This window comes from Channa argus, chromosome 3 (assembly GCF_033026475.1).
Source record: "Channa argus isolate prfri chromosome 3, Channa argus male v1.0, whole genome shotgun sequence".
In the NCBI taxonomy this organism is placed as follows: Eukaryota; Metazoa; Chordata; class Actinopteri; order Anabantiformes; family Channidae; genus Channa; species Channa argus.
The window spans coordinates 12,618,057-12,640,000 of record NC_090199.1 but is presented as its reverse complement, the minus strand read 5'-3'; the positions used below and the strand labels follow the sequence as shown (position 1 = coordinate 12,640,000).

The 21,944-nt window shown below is 39.4% G+C and overlaps 3 protein-coding genes across 4 annotated transcripts in view; 1 reads left to right on the top strand and 2 right to left on the bottom strand.

The window, feature by feature from the left end:
• ppa2 (inorganic pyrophosphatase 2) overlaps nt 1–1,193 on the bottom strand; it is a 7,695-nt gene extending 6,502 nt beyond the window's left edge. The window contains exon 1 of the mRNA XM_067497256.1: nt 915–1,193. Coding sequence (XP_067353357.1) covers nt 915–1,104 — 190 coding nt within the window. The 5' untranslated portion in view covers nt 1,105–1,193. The remainder of the gene's footprint in view (nt 1–914) is intronic.
• Nucleotides 1,194–3,913: 2,720 nt separating this feature from the next.
• On the top strand, nt 3,914–16,434 carry arhgef38 (Rho guanine nucleotide exchange factor (GEF) 38). Of its 2 annotated transcripts, none has more exons than XM_067498959.1 (14): nt 3,914–4,291; nt 7,854–8,038; nt 8,606–8,723; nt 8,832–8,979; nt 9,110–9,127; nt 9,245–9,444; nt 9,561–9,694; nt 9,961–10,065; nt 10,182–10,301; nt 11,291–11,677; nt 11,788–11,925; nt 12,693–12,900; nt 14,099–14,397; nt 15,800–16,434. In XM_067498959.1, the coding sequence occupies exons 1-14, from the start codon at nt 4,075–4,077 to the stop codon at nt 15,980–15,982; spliced, it is 2,460 nt and encodes an 819-aa protein (XP_067355060.1). In that variant the 5' UTR covers nt 3,914–4,074; the 3' UTR covers nt 15,983–16,434. The 2 variants fall into 2 exon arrangements, with proteins under 2 accessions (XP_067355060.1, XP_067355061.1); XM_067498960.1 differs by having other exon boundaries at nt 3,915–4,291; nt 12,693–12,894.
• An 81-nt stretch (nt 16,435–16,515) lies between these two features.
• On the bottom strand, nt 16,516–21,790 carry ints12 (integrator complex subunit 12). Its single transcript, XM_067498961.1, has 7 exons — nt 21,672–21,790; nt 20,515–20,678; nt 19,607–19,768; nt 19,029–19,210; nt 18,687–18,846; nt 18,422–18,565; nt 16,516–17,320 (listed from the first exon to the last, which is right to left on the bottom strand). Exons 2-7 carry the CDS (start codon nt 20,668–20,670, stop codon nt 16,757–16,759), a joined length of 1,368 nt encoding a protein of 455 aa, XP_067355062.1. The 5' UTR covers nt 20,671–20,678; nt 21,672–21,790; the 3' UTR covers nt 16,516–16,756.
• Between the last annotated feature and the right edge of the window lie 154 nt (nt 21,791–21,944).

Genomic DNA, 21,944 nt, shown 5'->3' with positions numbered 1-21,944 from the left:
CATTATATTGCATTATATATACATATATAGATATATAGATAGATAGATAGCAGAAGGAAAAATGTGGCAACTACACGTTTTTTCCAATATTGCATAGTGCTAGTAGGAAGGGTTACACTTCCGAAACACTGGAACTTACTCTCTGCACAATAAAGCTGCATCTTTTCTTAGAACACTCTCTGCCAGGTAAAAGATTATGGGTTTTATGGGTTTTAAACTGCACAAGTTCTGTTAAGAACGAGCCATCTCTAAGCGCGGGCTGACAACCCTCACTTCAGCAAGCTCACATTAAAGCCACAGCAGAAGTCACAATTGTTTTAGAGGCTGTGTAATACAATTTGCATGTTGTAACCTGAGCTTGTTATGTACAATCAATAGACTTCCCCTTTAAGTGTTTAGAAAGAAGCAGTCATACTAAGAAAATGCCCTCACCACATTGGTTCATTGCATTTTATATCCTAATCTTCTACCAGTTATTCTACCAGTGATGAAAACTTACTTTGTGAGAGGCAATGGAGAAAAACATCTGCGCCCCCTTAGCTTAATTTTACCATTGCTAATGGAAATACCAGTTCTTTTTGTCTGGAGGGTTTTTATTCATGTGTGTCAACGAATAGCTCCGCCTACTAGGAAGTAAAACCACGTGAAAAACATTTCCTTTCCGCTGGTTATCAGACTGGAAACCGGATGCGAGGGGTGGGGGCACCAGCAACATTAGCGGGTATTTGATTGTAAAGTTACATGGCAGGAAAATCCCGCGCTGACTAATCCAACGTCTACCTTGACCTGAAGGTCGAAGGAAGGTCGTATGTCAGACGCCAGGCCCTGCCACCACACTGACTAAATGATGCTACCGTCCCATAAAGGACAGGGGGCACATGTGGTTTCTTTCATGATGGCGACAATTAACTTACTAAAATAAATCCGGTAGTCAGGAGAATTGGGGTGTCCTCTCTCCTCCGTTAGATAGTGCATCGTTTTTCTCAGATTATACAGGTGAGGACCACCTGCTGCTTGTGTGACGAGTTTGCTTCGAGAAGCGCAGAAGGAGCCGAAAAGTGTCACCAAGCCACCAAGCGAGGAGCGCAGGAGCAGCGCGCTCATTATAGACGCTAGGTCTCCCCTCGGTTCCTGCTTCCCGTCGTCTTCCTCCGTCGCCACATCCAGAACCGCCAAGTCCGCCAGAGTGGAGCCGGTGCTTCCGTTCTGCGGTTTTCAAAATAAAAGCCGACTTTCTGGCAAACGTTTATTTAAAAAATATATATACAAATGTATAGAGTCGTATTTAAATGCATTTAGATGTAAAAAGTAAGTTGGTTTAGAAAATAAAGATTTGGGTAAATAAAACTTCTAAACATTACGATTGCCAGCAAACTGCAAACTGATTGTGCTGCTGAGTCAAAACAAAGTCAGGTAAAACAGTATTTTCCTGGGTGCATGATGGTGAACTCATTTGATGCATAGACACGTGTGTGCAAAATTTACATTTTGGTAAAGGGTGTGAATTCTGGTGCAATTTGTGCTTTAACATTTTGTATGTATTTTGTTTTTCATTGGGAATCCTTGGCCTGATGCTTGAGTGCTGATGGAGTTCTCAGATGTGTCACCAAAACATAGACAGAAGTATTTTTTTTTATATAGGCCTGTGTTTCATTCCATAATCTGGCTATATGATTGCTTGTACTTCTATTTGCGTGCTTGTAGAGCATGCGCAAATTGCTTTACTGCACTGCCACCTAGCTAATCTCCCCCCTGATATTCAGTCATAATTACATACAGTAGTACTAACATATAAGAACATTCATGTGAATGACTTAATTGTTTTTCTTTGTTTTGTTATTTAGTTTTTTTGTCTTGTTAATTGTCTTTTGTCCTAGTCAGTATTTCTGAAACAAATACATACAGAGGTGCATATAATTATTATCAATATAACAACTATTACACAACCAGGTATATTTGTGTGACTTTTTTTCCCCCTCTGGTTATGCTAATAAACACCAAGGCTTCTACAGTATCTAATAGTTTTCTACAATGAACTTAGCCTCCAGAATTGTCTTTTTAATACCTCTGTTTTTGCTTTACCAGCCTGAAGTTGTTGGACTCGATGGTAGTAATCATTACAATGCATCATGAGATCAAAGTCCATATGCATCCATTGTGTCATGTACAAACATCCAACCCAGCCGCCTTGATCTATCCCTTTTATTGTTGTCTAAGTTGGTCTTTGTTTAAACAAGTCAAACACATTGACAGCCATAAAAGCACATACTTCCCTATGATATTGTTGCCAAAGAACTTTGATTTTCTTGGGCACCAATTCAGTTTCAGCTAATAGGACAATTTTTGACCAATCTCACTAAAGGTGGTAATTCACAAAAAAAAAAAAAAAAAAAAAAAAAAACATTTCCTGATGTAACCCACCAGACAGTATTTCTGTGCTGCTGTAGCAAAAGAAATGAGATATTGGAAGGTGGACATTTGACAATAATATCAGGTATTTTATCTTCTTACCTCTGTAACAGCAGTAGTAAAAACATGTGCCTGTAAAAGGACAGGCTTCAGGCATGGGTGTGCTTTTATTTTCTCTATACTTGTTTTTTCACCATGCTCCAGCACCTACATTCTCTGATAGCAGAGAAAACCGAGTCCTCTTTGTTACTTTGTCTCAACAAACAAGCTTTGAAAAAAATTATGTTTTGAGACTCAATGGATGATTTAATTTAATTATTAAGCAAAAAAAATTACTAAAACTAATAAAACAGATTTTTTGTAAATTATTTAGTTTACCAAATACTCTAACTGTATATGTGTAACTCAGACAATAAATAAATGTTTCATGTACTTTAATTCTTATGTTCTTGTTTAGTTTTTCATATTCATATCAATGACAGTGATGAGATGATAATGGTGATTTTGATGGTAAGGAGGAGGAGGATGCAATGTGAGAACAGTCTTTTGTGGATGACCAGGTTCTATACAGTCCCTTCCAAAAGTACTGTATCCTTTTTCTCTCCCCTGAAACACAGGTAGCAGTGGCTTCTATTGTGTTTTCAGATCACATACTGATGTGTGCTCGTATCACTTTGAACTTGTTTTAGACTAAATGCACACATGTGGCTCACAACTAGTATATTGTATATATGGTATAGAGCCATATGTGATCATCTAATTGAATATGAGTTAGAAAAAGGTGCCATCAGTACACTACACCGTGATCTGAAAACATGATGGGGGCGCCTCTTAATCTGTCTATCAGTGGGAAGGAAATACACCTATTCATTGTTCTGGTTAGGATTCACAGTACCTGGTTGCTATGATTAGGATTCATTGTGGCGGCATCTGTGCTGATTAAGGACCTGTTTAACCAGATTTGACATTTCATGATTTACTGTAAAGGCTATTACTTGAAAAAGTACATCATTGCATAAAGTAATAAAAGTAATTAAATGAAAGGTGTATAACAGTATCAAAGGTTCCTTAAAACGTGATTTTCAGTCTATGTATGTATACATCTATGTATTGTCTCCTGTCATAAGTTAGGCTGTCACTAAAATGCAACAATTGTGACGTGCATTTTGTACATTAAGTGATAAGGAAATTCACTTGGGCAAATACAAAACATTTTATATTGCCAAGCATAATTTATGGCCAGTTACATAAACACTTCCTTGTCCAAATGAGGCACAACGTAAAACGTTATTATATATTAGTGTCATTTTGTTTTCAGGGCATTTAATTGTAGTATGAGTTCAGACTTTTGCTGGTGGCCATTTGTCTATCGTCAAACCTTTGAGGAAAGGTGATGTTACCCTTTTCCTCCCTTGATGAATATAATGGTCTAAAAGGAAGAAGCATAGCAGTAGAGAGGTGTGGTAACACAGCTCTCATTACAGGTTGACATGGGGAGGAGCTAAATTACCTGTGCAGAGCAGGCAGTCAGGTCACAGTAAACAGTACACCTGTTCCCAGGTTCTCTCTCTTTCTCTGTCTCTCTCTACTTCTTCCTGTCCCTCTCTTTTCCACTTCTTTTCTACTTGACCAGTCTAAAAGCACAAGCGAGCTCACGGCCTCACCATGGATCCCAAAGAGGCCAATGGGAGTGAGAAGGAGAAGGAAAAAGATAAGGAGAAAGTGATTAAGAGAAGGAACCGGCCTGTGTTCCTGCGTTACCTGGAGAGGAGGAAGACGGACACTATTGTGGCTGATGACAAGGGTGAAGGTGACATCAACCTGGGGACGCTGGTGAGGAGGAGTCAGTCTGACAAGACGGAGTACAGCACAAAACTTAAAGGTACACCAGCTAATGACCTCCCAAGAGATCAAAACTATGGCAACAATCTACACACACGTGAGCCACACACTCAGTCTAAAAAAAGTCTCTAAACTTTTTACATTGCAAACTTGTACTCAGCACATTGACTTGCACAGCTTTTAGGGGAATATGTTCGCTATAGAAGGGCTGTGAGAGCAGCATCTGTTACTGAAGAACAGAAATTCACACACACAGACACAAACACACTCATAGCGTGTGCACTGCTCTATAGCTCTGGATACTGGGCACCTGTTGTGTTACTATGTGTTGAGCAGGATACTCCCACAGGGATGAAGCCACATATGCAAACTGTTTTCCAAACTCTTGCACTGAGGAGTGGCTTTAGAAGTGTTCCAGAGCAACTAGTAAACAAGACACCAGTGATGGGTGAAGAACAATTTATTACAAAGTGCACTGATACGGGCTACTTACTTTCCATCACTAAAAAGCATTTAGATATTTAAAATGATACATTTTGATCTATACTGATTATAATATTCAAGCAAAAAAATTTGCTGTGTTTTATCAGAAGGTAGTAAACTGTATATGAAGCACATTGTAAATACAGCTGTGTGTTGCCTCATCAGCTTCTGACCTTGGCCTTTTCACTCTAACACATTTCAGAAAAACTGGCTCCACCTGTCTTTAGAGAGCACTCAGTGACTGGGAATGCTGCGATTCAGGCAAAATGAGTAACATAACTGTGTCAGGACGTGGTACTATTAAATATTGGCCAAAGTATGTAGGTTTTCCTGTGCCACTTGTTCCTTAGTTTCCTTCTCAGTGAACTATACACCTCCAGTGCCATGTTGACCAGTGGCACTTTGTAGCAAAGTATTACCTTTTTCTGACTTACTGTTGTAACTTACACACACACACACACACACACACACACACACACACACACACACACACACACACAAAGTTGCTTTATCAGCAGCTGCCCGGTCTCAAACAGCAGCTGCCCACTTACCATCAACGCAGGCAAGGTTGTCAAAAACATTGCAGTGTTTTTAGTAAACCAATCACCTGCCCTGTTTGACTTTAGCCTCACACCTGACGTACATGGTTTACAGTGGTATTACCATTGCAAATATTGACAGAATGATGACTTCACTGAAAGAGGAAACATGTGAGCTGCTGCCTGACTGTCTTTTCTCATCTGCTTGACAGACAGGTTGGTCGAGCTGCAGAGCCATAGCAACATGTCATCAATGTGTTCAATTGTTTACACTAGCTAAATATAATCGGTCGGACAATGATTTACCTCCCCAAACCCAAATGAGGGAATAGTAATCAACCAAATCCAATCCACCAATCAGCCACTGAACTGTTACTATACTTTGTTTCTGTGTTTGTGTGTGTGTGTGTGTGAGAGAGAGAGAGAGAGAGAGAGGGGACTTAGGACTTTGTGGCATTAAATATTTTGTGCCATTCTTATTAGACATGATAAATGGTAAAATACATCTTTCCTCTTAGTGAACAATAACACCTTACAGAGAATATTTTTATATACCTTTTATAGATTTTCAAGATTTATTCAAATGCAGTGCACCCATTCATCCAAAATATGTTGGGTTTTTTTTTTTTTTCAGTGATAAAGTCCCATTGTGCACTTTGCTGTGTGGCACAGTCATTTTCCTTGATGGTGATACATGATACACTATACCTTCTATTCTGTTCTGGGGCTGTCAGTTGGATCCCTTTCAATGGGCTAAAGAGTGAAAAGCCCTGTATCCACTTTCATAGGAACTCCTGTGCCGGAAACCATACCTCACCTAACATAATGCTGCCAAAAAGATAAGTCAGCACAGTTTGGGCACTGCTGCTGAGGCTTGAGTACAGTACCTTTTTATTTTATATATACGTAAATGTAGAGGGATGTTTTTTCAAGACCAGTTTCAAGAGTAGCTCAGGGCTACACATGTCCCTTGACATGTCTATACAAAGAATTATAAAAACTTTAATATAGTCTGTTCTCATTGTGCTTATCGACATTATATACAGAGTGCTGAAATCCAACTAAAAGTGTTCAGTGAGCCATCAAGATTCATCAGCTTTTTTCTCACGGGAGTTTTTTATCTCAGGTGGAGGTTTTCAGAAATTCTGGGCTTGTTTTTCACACTGACAGACGACGTCGGCACTTCATTTACATAGCATTTTGACTAGCAATGTTCCAGTTACTGTGCACATTAAAAACTAGAACATATATATTTAAAATAAATTCTTCCCAAAGCTGCAAAACAAACAAATGGATTAGCATGTCTGACACTAACATGTTAATGAATTCCTGGTGGAGAAAAAAGAAAATAGCTGCACAGTCGTGTTCAGCTTTATGACAGTGATGATGTTGTATGCACAGTGCATTTACCAAACACGTCTTAGCCAAGGCGAATTCAGAAAGTAAGCTCAAGCATTTCACCTGTTAGGTTTTCTGTCATCAACAGAAGATAAGCAGCCATTCATAAGGAAGGACTAAGCAGAACATACAACCCCGTCTACTCAGATTTGACAGAAGGCTCTGGCTACTAGTACTTGTACATGACAATGTCTGCAGCTTGAAGCTTACTAGCAATCCCAGTAACAAAGTTGCCTTTTCATAAAATAATTAAGAAAAAGAAGTTGCTGTGTGTTTCTTTGATGGGGCAACTTATTCACATGCTACTAATACGAAGTGGAAATGCAACCGCATAAATCATTACACAAATATCTAATAAGTGCTATATTCATATACATAATGATGCCCTGGACATAGCTAACAATGAATACAGGAATTGTGTACATTAGGAATTGTTGTCCACCTGTTTGAATCAATGTCTGTTTGTGTGTGCGTGTGCATGTGTGCCACTCCCCCCCACACATTCAGAGCCTGAGCAGATGGAATGTCTGAGCAAGCCGTAGCATTACATCAGCGGCACGATTAGTTCCGTAATCTGACACGGGCCTCGCAGCCTTCTGTCTCCCTCCCTCCGCCACTCTCTCTTCATCACTGTCTCCCCTCAGAGGAGGAAGTGGTGCGTGGCTTCAATTAGGCAGCTAGGAAGCATTCCTCTTCCCTGAACAGACACTCCTGCCTGCCATGCAAAGCACAGAGCAGCTACAGACCGATTAGGCAGCAGAGCAATAAAAAAAAAAAAGAGAAGTGAGCCTGACTGGCATGTTAAGTGATGCCTTTGGCGCTTGAGTCAAAATAATTAGATCACCGTGAAATACTGATGGCTGCTGAGGCATCAAGTGGATGTGTTAGTAGAGACGTATCTTTTTCCAAGCTTGCACAGCCCACAGGCCCAGGGTGTTTACCAGCATTTGAGCAAATACGTGTGAGCCACAGATGGTTTAAAATGCTGGCAAATCCGATATATACTAAATTGTAGGTGAACTCACATAATCAGTCTTGTGTGATCCTACATAACTTTTGATTAACCAATAAGAGCTGCCTGTTGCTGTGATTGCTATATAATCAACTGGCCACCTAAAGTGAGATGAAATGCCTGAACTGATTTGAAAATGTACATGTTTATGATGTCACTTTTTCCCTTAGAAAAAATGAGACCCCTTGACCTGTCCACACCCCCCTCTCCAGCACTGGACCCAGAGGAGGTACGTATGAGAAAGATGAACCGCAGGGCAAAGGTCATTCAGGAGCTTGTACAGACTGAAAAGGACTACCTCACAGACCTGGAGCTGTGCATCAGAGAAGTGGTTCAGCCTCTACGAAACATGCAGGTAGATGTTTTGTCAACAATAAAATGAATATAGCTCAAACTTATATTGGGCGGCTGCAGTTCAGTTGGTAAGCTAGTCGTCCTTGGAACACAGGATCAGTGGTTCTATTTCTGGTCCCTCGTGGCCATGTGTCGAAGTGTCCTTGGGCAAGACACTGGACCCCAGGTTGCTCCTTGTGGGTCAGGCGATCACCTCGCATGACACAGCCACTGTGTTTGAATGGGTGAATGAGAAGTTACATTGTAAAGTGGTTTGGATAAAAGTGTTATAGAAGTGGCCCTTTAAAAAATATATTTTAATTATTAAATCCAACATTAATACATAACTCACTGACTGCTGACAGAAAGCTAATATTTAATAGTGTAACTTGTTTATTTGTTACATCTTTATCAGCTTTACAACATAAATTTAACTCTGCCCTCCTCAATTTGTTACGTGATAATAAATAACAAACATTATTAGCATTTGGAGAGGAAATACACTATTTGTATATTTTGAGTCCATCCACCATCCACTCCAGTAAATAAAACTCATATTTGACACTGTGGTTTCTTCACTTTTTGCTAGATTGTGGATGTAGATCGGATGTTCACCAACATGGAGACAGTGTGTGAAGTATCTGCAGCACTCCTCCACAGACTGTATGGGGCCATGGCTGACCCTGATCCAGAAGCAGTTGTTATAGGTAATGTCTGTTTAATTATTGCTTGTTGTAACTGTTGACTTTTACTGCTCTGGATAATTTTAGTCTCATGTGATACTTAAAGATGTCATATACGACTTGTGTTTGAAGGAGATGTTTTCATCCAGGCAAAGGCAGCTTTAGAAGATGTGTATAAGATTTACTGCTACCATCATGATGATGCCAATGTTTCACTCAAATCCTATGAGAAAGAGGAAGACATAAAACAGCATTTCACCACATGTGTATTAGCACTAAAGTAAGTCCAGTCACTTCCTCCAAATTTGTCACACTCAAAATTTAAATCTAACTTCCCTGATGTAATAAATAGCCTGATCCATTGTTAATGATATTTGATGGGAACTGAGTTTCTTTTTTTGTAATTACAGGAAAATTTATGACCAAGAGTAAGTACCCATAAATGAACTATTGTTATAGTGCCATACTTTATTTTTCTTTTCTGACTTTTAGTTCTGTGGGCCAAGTAGATTATTGTTTACCATATAACATCATTATCTACACAGAGGAAAACCTAACCTGCTGGACATGGGTTCACTGATCATCAAGCCTGTTCAGAGGATTATGAAGTACCCGCTGCTGCTTGGGGAGCTGTGGCAGGCCACACCTGAAAACCACCCTGACTACCGGCCACTGCAGGAGGCGTTTACTGCTGCCAAGATCATAAATGTCAACATCAATGAGTTCAAGAGGCGCAAGGATATAGGTGAGATTTCTCATTGCTTCATTTTCTACCAAACACATCATTTTGCAGTGTAATTTGTTTTTGTTTAATTCGTCCCTTCCCTGTCAATGTTGTCTCATATTCCCATCTATTCTCAGTTATGAAGTACAGGAGGTTGGAAGATGAAGGAACATTGAGGGGCAAACTGCACAAGTTCAATATTCATTCTATCCGTAAGAAAGGAGACAGGTTTGCTGGCTATCTCAAGATCCTCACTGGAGTTGAACCGCAGGTAATATTCTGTGCAGAAAGCCTTTAAGAATGTTCCACACTCACTGTAAGCGTAATAAAAAGGGGTAAATGCTATAAAAGTGATCAAGCTTGGGGCTTTGACAGTTTAAATGAAACTGAAATTTTTAGTACCAGTGGAATTGCTGCTTTTGCAGAGCACTTAGTGCCAATGGCAAGTGCAAAAACTCTGAATTCAGATGGCAAAGGCATCGTTTAGGGGCATTTAGCCGGTATTTGAGCTACATATTTCAATTGGTTCTTTTATAGGTGAGAGATGAAGTTTTTGACAGAGAGGAGAAGCTATTCAGAAGTCTGGAGAAGGCTGTGAGACAGCTGGTCAAGAATGTTCAGTGTTACCTACAGTACGCTCAGGTAGGTATAGATTACCACTGAGCAATTTCCTGCAAACTCAGTGTGCTCTGCGGTGATTTTAATGCCGATAGGCCCTATCATTTTCTAAGCTCTTTTTCTAAATGTAATTTCTGCAGGAACTGGTGTCTGTAGCTGTTCAGAATGTCCAGGACATGGAGAACATTGTCAAGGATCCAAATAAAAACGATGCACACAGCACATTGCACAGTAATGGAAATGACCCCTATAAGCACTTTGTAAGGATGCCATGTGTTGTACTTCACAACATAACTGTCAGCTTTAAATATCAGTTCAGCTGAGGCCATAACCTGCTTCGTTCTTTTGTCCAGATTTCCTTCCCTTTTGTTTGTTGCTAAATCCTATGTATTTGGCCTTTTGCCTTAGTGACCCTCCATTCACCCTCCCACTGTGAGTCAATGGTCACTTTGCCCTTATAGTCGCTCTCTTTCTTCAGTCCATTTTTTATTAATCCTCCTCTTCTGTGCCTCTAACCTTTCTGGTAGATTCTTTAGTTACCCTGCTACCGTCTCTTTCCTACTCTCTCTTTTTGGATTGTACTGTTGCCAGCTCTGATATAACTACACCTTTGAATAAGATCCTTTGTGTAGCAGCTCTTCACCGCAGCAGTTCAGCACTGCCCCAAACACAGACTGAAATGGTCTTTACAAAATACCAAAAAAAGTATAGTCACTGAAGACACATACTCAGAGGAAAAGCAACAGATTTATTTATTTTTTATTTTTTTTTATAAAGGGTTTTATTGTGTCAGCTATACAATCACAACATGACAGATGTAACTGATAGATGCTTTCAGGAAGCAGAACATTTGCACAAAAGGAACACTTCTCTTTACTTTCTGTATAGTACTACCCATCACACGCTACTATAATAGGTGAACAGCGTTATGTTTGCTAAGCTCACACCGTAAGCTGAACATCACTACCTCTTATTTGTCTGCTGGCAAATCAAGCTGTAGCAGCTCTTTTGTTATGTATGAAAGCTTAATGTCACAGGGTTCTTTACTATTGTTTTGAATTATATACTGCATACTAAAAACTAGACTCTTCAGTTGTTTTAATTTATAAATAATCTTTTAAGTCACAGACGTACACTAAAAGTACTTGATTACATATACAGACTACACCATAGAGAACACATACAAAAAGGAGACTAATACTGTACATCCATGTAAATTTTCTGCCACCTTTCTGACTTTCTTCTCCAGAAAGACAACATGGAGCAATTGGTCCTCGCCCCCCTCTCATCCCTGCAGGGCATGTTCACAGGCCCACAGAAGCTCATTCAGAAACGATATGACAAGTTACTGGATTACTGCAGCCGTCTGGAGCGCTCCTCTTCTGTCACATCCTCATCAACCACTACTTCTTCTTCTTCTCCTTCTCCTTCTCCTTCTCTGCTGGTGATGGAGGAACCGCCTGGTCCAGCCAGGAGAGACTATGAAGCTCTTAATGCCTTGCTAGTTGAGGAGCTGCAGAGGTTCAACGTGGCTGCTTATACTATCCTGACCAACTGTGTGGTGTATCTAGTAGCCCTTCTCAGAGGGCTAATGAATAAAATATTACTTCTTGTTCCATCTTTACATCAGCTCCCAGTAAGAACTAAAAACATAATAAACATAATTAAAACTTTTTAATTTTGCCTATTGCAAATCAAATAAATTTTCCTTTTTTTTTTTCTTTTTCTTTTTTTTTGCTTTTCCAGGCTCCCTTGTCAAACATTGCTGAAGTGCAGAACAGCATCATGGAGGAGTTGAACAATCTGACTTTTGTTAAGGATAACGCACAGAAGTTAATGGAGCGCAAAGTCAGCTTTGAGCGACAACGAGAGAAGAAAATAACTGTACGAAAGTGAAAATAATCTAGAACTAAGTATTATCATCTAGAGACTACACCGTGTCATTATAGGCTGCACATTTTTGCAAATTTGATCTCTGGGGCCTTATTTATAATCACTGCACACACACAAATCTTGACTTGAAAGTTACAAATGCCACTATGTCCAGCTTCATGTCTGACCTGTATTCATGAGCATTTTGCATTGACCATCATTAATTGTGGGAGTGATTGGGGTGGAATATGGGGCTCATCAAAGTTTCATCACATTCACAAGTTGATTGTGATGCATAAAGTGAATTTGTGTCAATTTCTGGGCTTACACAGTTTCATAAGTGTGATTGATTTTTGGCGAACGCCTTTTCTGTATTTTTTGCTCACATAAACTTTTTATTATGGATCCTGTGAACAATTTTATAAATGAGGCCCCTGGATAGTTGCTTAAAACACCTGTAAACTTCTCACTGAATCCAGGTTAAAACAAACGTCCCACATATTCCTCTGAGTCTTGAACCAGTTCCAAGGCTTAAAAGCAGCTATACTGTAAACCTTATCAAAGGCAGACACAGAGAACAGCTCCGGGCTGTTATTAACTAGAGCACTTGGCAACCCAAACCCAAAGAATTGATCAATTTGAATCCTAAGCTCCCAGAGCTTTAGCTTGTTACCCACACTAGAGTACGCTGATATCCAGCAACACATCAACATGAGCCCACATACCAACCCCGTTTGAAGTATTTACACCACGCTCATTTGTGTTATTCTGTCCTCCAGATGCCAGAAGTGCAGCATCAAACCGATGAGCAGCGTGCCTGGCTGCTGGCGGAATACCCAGTGAGCCGTCTGTACCAGCTTAAAAGAAAGTGTAATGGCTGCCAGGAGCAGGACCTCAGCCTGCTGGAGGGAGAGCTGGTGGCCCTGCTGGAGGACACAGACCCATCAGGCAGCAGCAGCCGCTGGCTGGTTCACACTGGAGGCAAATGTGTGTGTGCTTGCATAAGTATATCTCTGGGCTTAGTTAGGTCTTGCTGCATACTGTCAGTAGGAAATTAAGCAATCACACTAGGTCATCTGCAGGTATGGGCGGTATGGGTCTTCTTTAATACATATTGCTTTGTGAATACATCTGCATGTATTAAAATCACTGAGGCTCTGTAGAAATACCAAACTTCACTTTCTGACACTGAAAAGTCAGCACACAAGAATAAGTCCCAGGAGAACCTCTGATGTCATGGTTGCCGGTACCTCTTTCCCGCCTCTGGAGATGGTTGCTTCACAACAGGGCCAACTCCATAACTTGTCTCTATCTCCCCTCTACATCTCACAGAAGCACCTGAGATCCCAGTGTCTTGTTTGGAACAAACCGCTCTGCGTTGTAAGCAGTGTTAGTTAGAGTACAAAGCCTTTCCGAATACCCAGAGGTATTTGGAAACAAGGATGGAGAGATGCTGCCTGCACGCCTCTCTGTACTTTGCAATAACAACTTTTTTTTTTTTTTTTTTTAAGAGCTCTAGAAGAAATGTGTGTGTATGTCTCTTAGTACGAACTACATTCTTCACAGACTTGTCTTTTCCTTTGGGATTACAAGCATTCCCAAGAAGTTGTTGTTCACCCTTGTGTTGATTTCAACTCTATGAATATGCTTTCCTCATATTTACACACCACTCAGGTTTCTGAATTTAATTAAATTCAAGATTGTGCAAGCTCATGCTGTAGCTTATCTTTAAATCCAGTCCAGCCTTTTAAACACTAACTAATCCTCCAGAAATGATGCACATTTGTTTTAAGAATCAAATTTCTAAATGTCAAAGTAAAGCTTTTTATTTTCATAAGCTTTGTCATGCATATCTGATATTCTTTTACTTGAATATTTGAATACAATTTTGTATGTGGTGCTCAAATAATTAATCAGAAAGTGATAAACTATAATTTAAAAGACATCTGGTTTATTTTGTGTTTACATCATTTGTTACTGAATACTGGTTGTGTGGTCACTTTGTTATTTATTCTTATTTTATTGTGGTCCAGAAAGATATTGCATTGATGAATACCACAGAAATGAAAACCATGCACATGGCCATGTATCACCATCATTATTTTCTAATTTGGGTGAACTAACACTGTAAATGTGACCCAGACATCAGGCTTCCTGACAAGCTGTCCGTGTGTGTCACTGTTAGGTACACAAGGCTATGTCTATTCCACCTTCCTGAAGCAGTACAACCCTCTGAGGGACTCACAGCGGATGGGCCAGATGGCCAGAGAGCAGCAGCGACAGCAGCAGCAGCAGCAGCAGCCGCCTGCCATGGTGGATGAGGACTTCGACGACCTGAGCCTGTTTGTGTCAGGCAGTGGCAGCACCAGCCTACGCAGCTTCAACCTCAACACTACTGACAGCAGCTTAAACCTTTCTGGTCTACAGGGTGAGCCGGAGATCCCCGAAGACCTGGAGGACCTACTGGACACGGAAGCTCAGCAGGTGTGTGGTAGCTCCCATGTAGTTGCCTCAAATAGATGGTCGTTTTGCTCAAAACATCCTGGATTTGATCAGTTGAATTTTCTTCTTGTAAAATAAGTAAAAAAGGTTAATGTCCTTCCCAAATGTTTGCAAAGGACTAAGTTTAAGTTGAGTCAAGAATCATTTATGTCATTCCTTAATATGTGCACACTTACAGTGGACTGAAATGTCATTTTCTCTAGGCCGACCATGTAGCATAAAACAAATATCCAATGACTAAAAAAGCAGTAAATGAGATAAAAACAAGATTTTAAATGGCCCTTGGGGGACGTCATGGTGGTCAGTTAGTTACAGCTTACAGGTCACAACCTTGTTTGAATCCACCAGCTGGCTGCAGCCTTTCTGTATGGAATTTGCATAATCCCCCCGTGTTTGCGTAACTTTCCTCTGAGTACTCTGGTTTCCTCCCACAGTTCAAAGATATGCATGTTAGTTTAATAGGTGACTCTAAATTGCCAGTATGTTTGAATGTAAGTGTGAATGGTTGTTGAAGACTCAGGTGAACCTGATATGTATGACACTGTACCTCTCTCCACACAGCAACAAGTTGAAAAGACTGTGGGAGATGTCATCCAGGATTATGCTGGCTTTGTGGACGCATCATGTCTGAAATGTGTCCTGTTGCGATAGGAAATGGGGGCTAGTGATATTTTTCTGCTGTAGTCACTATGCAGAGACTTGTGGTCACAGACACTGGAGTTTCTTTTTCACTCATGCAGTTTAATAGGATATCTTCAGAGGTGCCCCTGTTGACTGTGGGCACAATGGGAGTGAAGACACTTAGGGAAAGTGTTGCCAATCCCTGCTAACGGTCCCGAGCCTCAGCAGGAAGAGGTGGTGCCGCTAAACCTTCTGTGGTGCAGTAATAGGGCATGTGTCTATGGGGTTCCATCACTCTTGCTGATGACGGCCCCCTTTTTGTGTAGTCGACAGACCTTAATATGACCCATCTATAAATAACTGTAAGACAGATGTTAGATGGTGGCAGGTATATATGAGCAAAAAGCTCTGACTCTGTAAAAGGACCTTTGAAAGCAAAACAGTTACAGATCTAAAGTAACTAGAATAAAAAGTCAGTAATTTGGAATCAATGAAAAGGTTCTACACTTTGCGTTCAGAAAGCTAAGAAACTGGGCCACCTTGTGGACTACTTAGGATAATACACTTTCATTTTTATTTTATGATACAAAATCAATGTAACATTTATTATTTTGGGGACAATTGTCAATTTTGACACCAAGTAACACTAAGATTTTCATTCATTTGGTTTAACCATTTAATGAAAAAAATAAGAATAGCTGTCGTCGAGAATTGTTTCACTTTTGATTTATCTATTTATACCTGATTGTGTTTGTTCCCACAGTTTTATGCTGCGTATGCATTTCAAGCTCGATGCGACCAGGAGCTGACTCTGCAGGAGAACCAGCACGTACGTATCCTCAAGTTCTGTGACGTGGGAGGCAATAAAGAGTGGTGGTTAGCTGAGGCAAATGGACAGAGAGGATATGTCCCTGCCAACTACCTTTGCAGAATGTCCTACGCATAAATAGAGAGCCTCCATCAATCTGGTGGGATTAAACAAATCAGACTGTAAAACATGTCACGTTTGTGTTTTATGAATGTCATTATGTATCATAAATTAACAGATGTCTCATACCAAAAGTGTTGACGTTAAATCTGCTTTGTCGTCATAATAACAGAGCTCACCAATGGGATTTGACCAATTATCTGTGAATATGGATAATAGGGAAACACAGCACTGTGCTGAGCACTTTTTGTACTACAGTGTTGTTTATAATGAAGTGATTTATTAATGTATTAAAGTAAAAATCTATATGTGAACTGATTCATCGATGAAGTAAAACATTTTATGTGAAATGATTTATATGTGAAGTATATATTTCATGTGAATGTGAAATTTTATGTGAATGTGAAATGAAGAAATCTGTCATTTATTTTTGAATAATTATGTAATGAATAAACATGCCCTCTATGATAACGATTGTGATCAAAGCATATCTATCTATAATGATTCATAATCAATGACACCAAATTCTACAAAGTGACTTCTACTGACAATTAAGAAGAGGATATTTAATGATGTTTGTTAATAAAAAGTGACAGTGACACTTTTTTAATGGTAAGATTTGTTAGAACAGAATGAGGCACACAGAGTTCAGCAGCGTTTACACAAAGTAAGATTCAAGTATTTGACCAGATGGTGTTACTCCATGTACAAGTACTCTCTCAAAACAAACAAATGTTCTGGCACTAATCTAAGCATTTATTTTCTACTTCCCTTCTTTGTTTTTACATCTACTCATTTTTTCAATTTCTTCTGTGCTGCTTTCTTTTTCACAAGTTGTAACCGTTTCATGGCGTTGAGCTGAGACTCTTGAGATGTTGGTGCTTTGTCTCCCGGTGCAACCTTTGACCCATTCCCATTGTTCCCGTTACCGCCTCCGTTATTGCCTCCGTTGCCGCTTGCACTTGACTGGGAGCCGCTTGGGGAGCTGGCCCCTGACGAAGCAGAACCTTTTTCTTGGTTTTCCCCGCTCGATGAGCGGTTCAATGGCTGCTTGCCCAGTGTCAGTGGTGGAGGAGGTTTCAGAGGTACTTGGCTGGAACCGTTTCCATTGCCACTGACAGGTACCTTTGCACTTCCAAGTCCTGGCTTGGTTCCAGCTAACCCAGACAGTCCGACAAGCTTCTGGCCAGAGGAAGCTGTCAAGGTCTTATTGCTCCCACCTGGGCCTGAGGAACCCAGTTTGGAGCTGGTAGGAAGAGAAGGGCTTGTCTTGGCACCAAATGCTGCCCAGCCTGTAAGACCACTGCCTGAGGTGGAGGAACCGCTGGTGGTGGGATTTGCTGCTGTTGTGGATGCCTGCATAAAATGAAAAACATTTACCACAACAGTGACACACAGATTCAAAAGATACTGTATTAATAATTTTTGAGATGTTGAGACTTTAGGAAGACACTGCTATTTCTGGAATCAAATACAATTTCTACTATCTCTTTAACAAAACTGAGGGTTATCTATGGTTTCAAGCTGAGGTAGCCAATAAAAGGATATATTCTTTCATTAACTGAAGCTCCTTTAACACTTCATATAGCTATAATCCACTTTTAGATGCACAGTAATATTTGGTTATCTTCAAATCACTGTGAACTTGAGCAAATACATATTTAACCACATCTCATAAATCAGCAGAGTTAACTGCAAGCTAGACCATGCTTCAACTTGCTCATCTGAGCAAAACTTGTGGTGACAACCAATAAAGCTCATTTCAGTGTGACTAGTATTAATATAATTAAAGAACTACAGGGAAAAATGTTTGTCCTTAATATAACGTCATAATAATCTGCTCTGAAAAATGATACCGCACTGGAACACCATCTATGCACAGGAAGTCAGCGGTGCAGTCCTTAAAAATAAATGTATACTTTCTGCATATTTCCTCAGGTGGAATCTATGCCTTTTGGAGCTGCTGTGCAAATTGACAGTCATTGATCTTCCCTAACTTACTACCAGTAATAACTTAAGGAGGCAGAATCCAAGTTGTTGCTTTCCTTGGGTGACACCAGAGCAAAAAAGACAAAACAAATGAAAACAGATTGAGAAAACATTTGTTAAGCATATTAATTCCCCTGTTACTCATGACTGGAATATATACATTCTTTTTTTTAAATGACGTGGCCAAAACATTAGAACCACTTCCTTTTATAATGCACTCCAGTCTGAATCCTCTATCCACTTTGATTTCAATGATAAACAGAGAGTAGAATTATCACCTGTCTGACAGTTTCAACCTAAAAACTGAGACATTATAACCTTGTAAAAGAAAAATTCATAGCTGAGCCATTGTACTTGCATTATTGCATTACACCTGTGCAATGTCATAATGTTGTGCCTGATCGGTTACAATACTGCATGCTTTTATCCTCTCAAGCATTTTGACAGCTAGAATGAATTAACACATACCTTCACTTCTGTTCTTTTGAAGGCTTGAAAGGTGCTCGCAGTGTCAGGTTTGGATTTAAGCTCAGTCTTTTTCACCAGTGTGTCTTTTACAACAGGCACTGATGATGCAGATCCAGGAGAGGGCTTCTGTGGAGGTTTCTGGGCCTAGTGAACAAACACAAAAGGGTTAACCACATTTTGACTATGAGCTGAGCATTCATATAATCAATGATGAAATAATACAAATAATTACAAAGTTGATACAAAAACAATTTATTTTCCTTACCATACGTTTCATTTGCCTGGTGCAGCGGGCACAATACCACACAAGTCGTGGGTCATTAACTTCCTTATCTGTCACCTGTGGCTTGTGACAGTCCTGGTGGTACAGATTATGGCACTCCTGGCACTCAACCAACTGGTTTCCCATCGTCACTGTCATTTGTCTTAATTAATTAAAACACAACAAAAATGTCATGTGAACACATATTGGGTTATTTGATAAACAATTTTGGACTTTCTAGGCTAGAATAAATATTAATATCTGACAAAAATATGTACTGATATCCTAAAGCTCATGCATTTTGTAAAAATGAAAGTCACTTTATTTACTTATGATTACATGTACCTGCAAACCACACAAGCCAGGCCCATTTCCATGGCAAAATCATCAGCATTAGTCTCATCATAGTCATTTATGTTTGGCAGGAGGTCTTTGCTTGTTTGAACGGTAATTGGAGAAGAGCGATTCTCTTGTTTTTCCAAACGGGGCTTTTTAGGAGGTTCCACTTCACACAAGTCAACCCTAACCTGTTTAACAGTCAGTAACAAAGATCAGACAATGCATGTCAACATCAGCAGCATAAGCAGTGCTTCCAAATTTTTACCCTCATTTAATATTATCATACAAAGAGTTTGTTTGTCTTGAAATTAGGCAAAAGTCAGGAACCTAATTTTAAAACACTCTCAGGTACTCAAATAAATATAGGGATAAGCATAGTTGTTTTTTTGTCTCAAAGTGCAGCATCACAATGTAGTGCTGTATATATAAAAGGAACATGAAATGCAAAAGCAAATTAAAAATAAAAATGAAATATTTGTCACACTTTTGCATGTACAACTTTTAAAAAACAATTAGCTATCACAAGGTTTTGGAGTATAAGACTATGTTTTTTTAACTATAGAGAGAAAAGATTTATTACGTACCTTCTCAGATGGCCTCTTTTCTCCCTCTTTCTTGCTCTTCTCTGAGCTGGATTTACTACTACCACTGCTGCTGCTACTGGAGGATGAAGAACTTGAGGACGACTTGGAGTCTTGTTTACTTAAGCTTAGTTTTGACACTGAACCCTTGGACAATTCTATATCCTGAGGATGTGCAATAATACAAAATTCTTTTTATTTAGTTGTATAAAATAAACTAAACCTAAAAGAAAATGTAGAAGCATTGATTTGCAGAGTAAAACCTCAATTCATAACAAGTTGGGACAATGTGTAAAATGTAAATAAAAACAGAATGCAACGATTTGCAAATCTCATCAAACCATATTTTAGTCACAATAGAAAATGAACATAGTCCATGGTCTCAAAAGAATTTAACATTTTGATTCATCTGACCACAGAACAGTTTTCCATTCTGGACTCAGGCCATTTTAAATGAGCTTTGGCCCAGAGAGCACTGTGCACAGCATATTCTATTGTGAATATAGGTAGGTGAGATTTATAAATAAATATAAAGGTTGTATTTATACATACACTCACTGGCTAACTGTCAGAAAGGTGATAATTCTATGTGTTTATTATTCAGGTCATAGTGAGTATTGGAGTCATATTAAAGTTCATGATATTAAGACCACTCTATTTACGATCTAAGGGGTCAAAACATTAGAATGACCTCTTGACATAATGCACTCCTAGTACAACCCTACCACCCACTATGAGCACAATAAGCAAAGTAGAATTATCACTTTTCTGATGGCTTCAACTTACAAGCCGAGAAATGAAAACCTTGTAAAAGTAGAATTTGTGGCAGAGCTGCTGTATTGAATTACATTTGATTGTAAAGGTGTACCTAATGAAGTGGTGAGCAAGTGTAAATGCTACGATCTCCTTACTTTTTGTGACGACCGATAACATGAGTCACTTCCTCTTGCAAGCGACTCATCTAGCAGAGCTTTGAGTCTGTCAGCTGAGTCTTTACTCTTGGAGTGCAGGTAACCCAATCCCTTTAAGAAAATGGGATCCAAATCCAGACTTACAGGTCCAGCCATGGCCAGCGCTAGGAATCAGAAAATGAGGCCAGTTCCTTAGTTTTCATTTATAACTCTATAAAATACCATTGCTGTGGCCATTCTAATACGAGACTGGTTGAAGAAGTTAGTGATTTCCCAGCTATAAAAAACAGAACTAACAAAACAACACCATGGGTATTACAGTGTTAACTTGGACTGACAATGGATGTACCTTATAAATGTAGGCTTGATATGGAAAAATGTGTAATTGATTCAAAGAACACAATCCCATGCCAAAGTGTTAATCTCTAAATACTTTTATCTTTGCTCCAGTCTATACAACACTACAACAAAAGCCTAACGTTAAATAAAAAGTTTGCGTGTCTGCTGTATTCAGCTGTATTTTGGGTGGGGGGCTGTTAACGTTAAATAAAGAAACATGTCTCTCTCCACATCTCCTCAGTGAAGCCTGCCCAACTCATACTATCCATATTATATGTGACGGTTTTTTTGGTCGAGAAATTTTGACTGACGACCGTCGCAATCAATAACAGTTACATTATATAAACGGACGTAACAGGAATGAGTGACAGATGACGAACGAGAGAAAGCAGAGCAAGAAACATCGTGTGATGAGTAGAGGACATTGTAAGTCGAACCGCACTGTTCGCAATAATGCTTCGTTTAAAGCTAATTAACGCACTGAAACGTTATGTACTGATTCTGCAATTATACTTTTTGGGGGTGTACATACATGTCAAGGGCGTAGTGGTCAGACCTATTCTGTACTACAAGGTTGACACCCAAGAGTTCGGTGTTTTAGATTTAGAAGGGAATACATACCCTTACACGGAGTTACGTTAAGACTGGGCTTATACGTTAGCTAGAACTCCGAACACGGAGCACTGAAAAAGCGACACCGTGGCTAAATTCACATTTGATAAAAAAAAAAAATATCGATGTTGTTAGCTTGTGTAAATACAAGCTTGAAATTATAAAATCAATCTACTATGTACTTAATTTCGGTTTAGTAACATTACCTCACTCTACGCTTCTGGCAAGAACCTGTCCCTTAAACCTGTATTTTCGTTTGGTGCGGAACTGACGGTAGAACAACACTTCCCAACAAAAGAAGTAGAGACAACTGGGGAAGATCCGTGCAACCGTTTAATATCTCCGTCCTCTACACAAGCGGAACCTTGTTAGACGTCAAATGTTGGCGTTATTTCTATTATATTTACGCCTCACTCTTCATATATAAACACAAGTATAACTATATATATATTATATATATATATTATTTATATATATTA

Bases quoted from the DNA above. Each gene is read 5' to 3' on its own strand.
- arhgef38 (XM_067498959.1), top strand. From the start codon at position 4,075: ATGGATCCCAAAGAGGCCAATGGGAGTGAGAAGGAGAAGGAAAAAGAT. The intron at 8,039-8,605 runs GTAGATGTTTTG...ACTTTTTGCTAG, and splicing joins AGCCTCTACGAAACATGCAG to ATTGTGGATGTAGATCGGAT. The intron at 11,926-12,692 runs GTACGAAAGTGA...TCTGTCCTCCAG, and splicing joins AACGAGAGAAGAAAATAACT to ATGCCAGAAGTGCAGCATCA.
- ints12 (XM_067498961.1), bottom strand. From the start codon at position 20,670: ATGGCTGGACCTGTAAGTCTGGATTTGGATCCCATTTTCTTAAAGGGA. The intron at 19,769-20,514 runs GTAAGGAGATCG...GCACATCCTCAG, and splicing joins GTTATCGGTCGTCACAAAAA to GATATAGAATTGTCCAAGGG. The intron at 17,321-18,421 runs GTATGTGTTAAT...CATTTTATGCAG, and splicing joins TCAAAAGAACAGAAGTGAAG to GCATCCACAACAGCAGCAAA.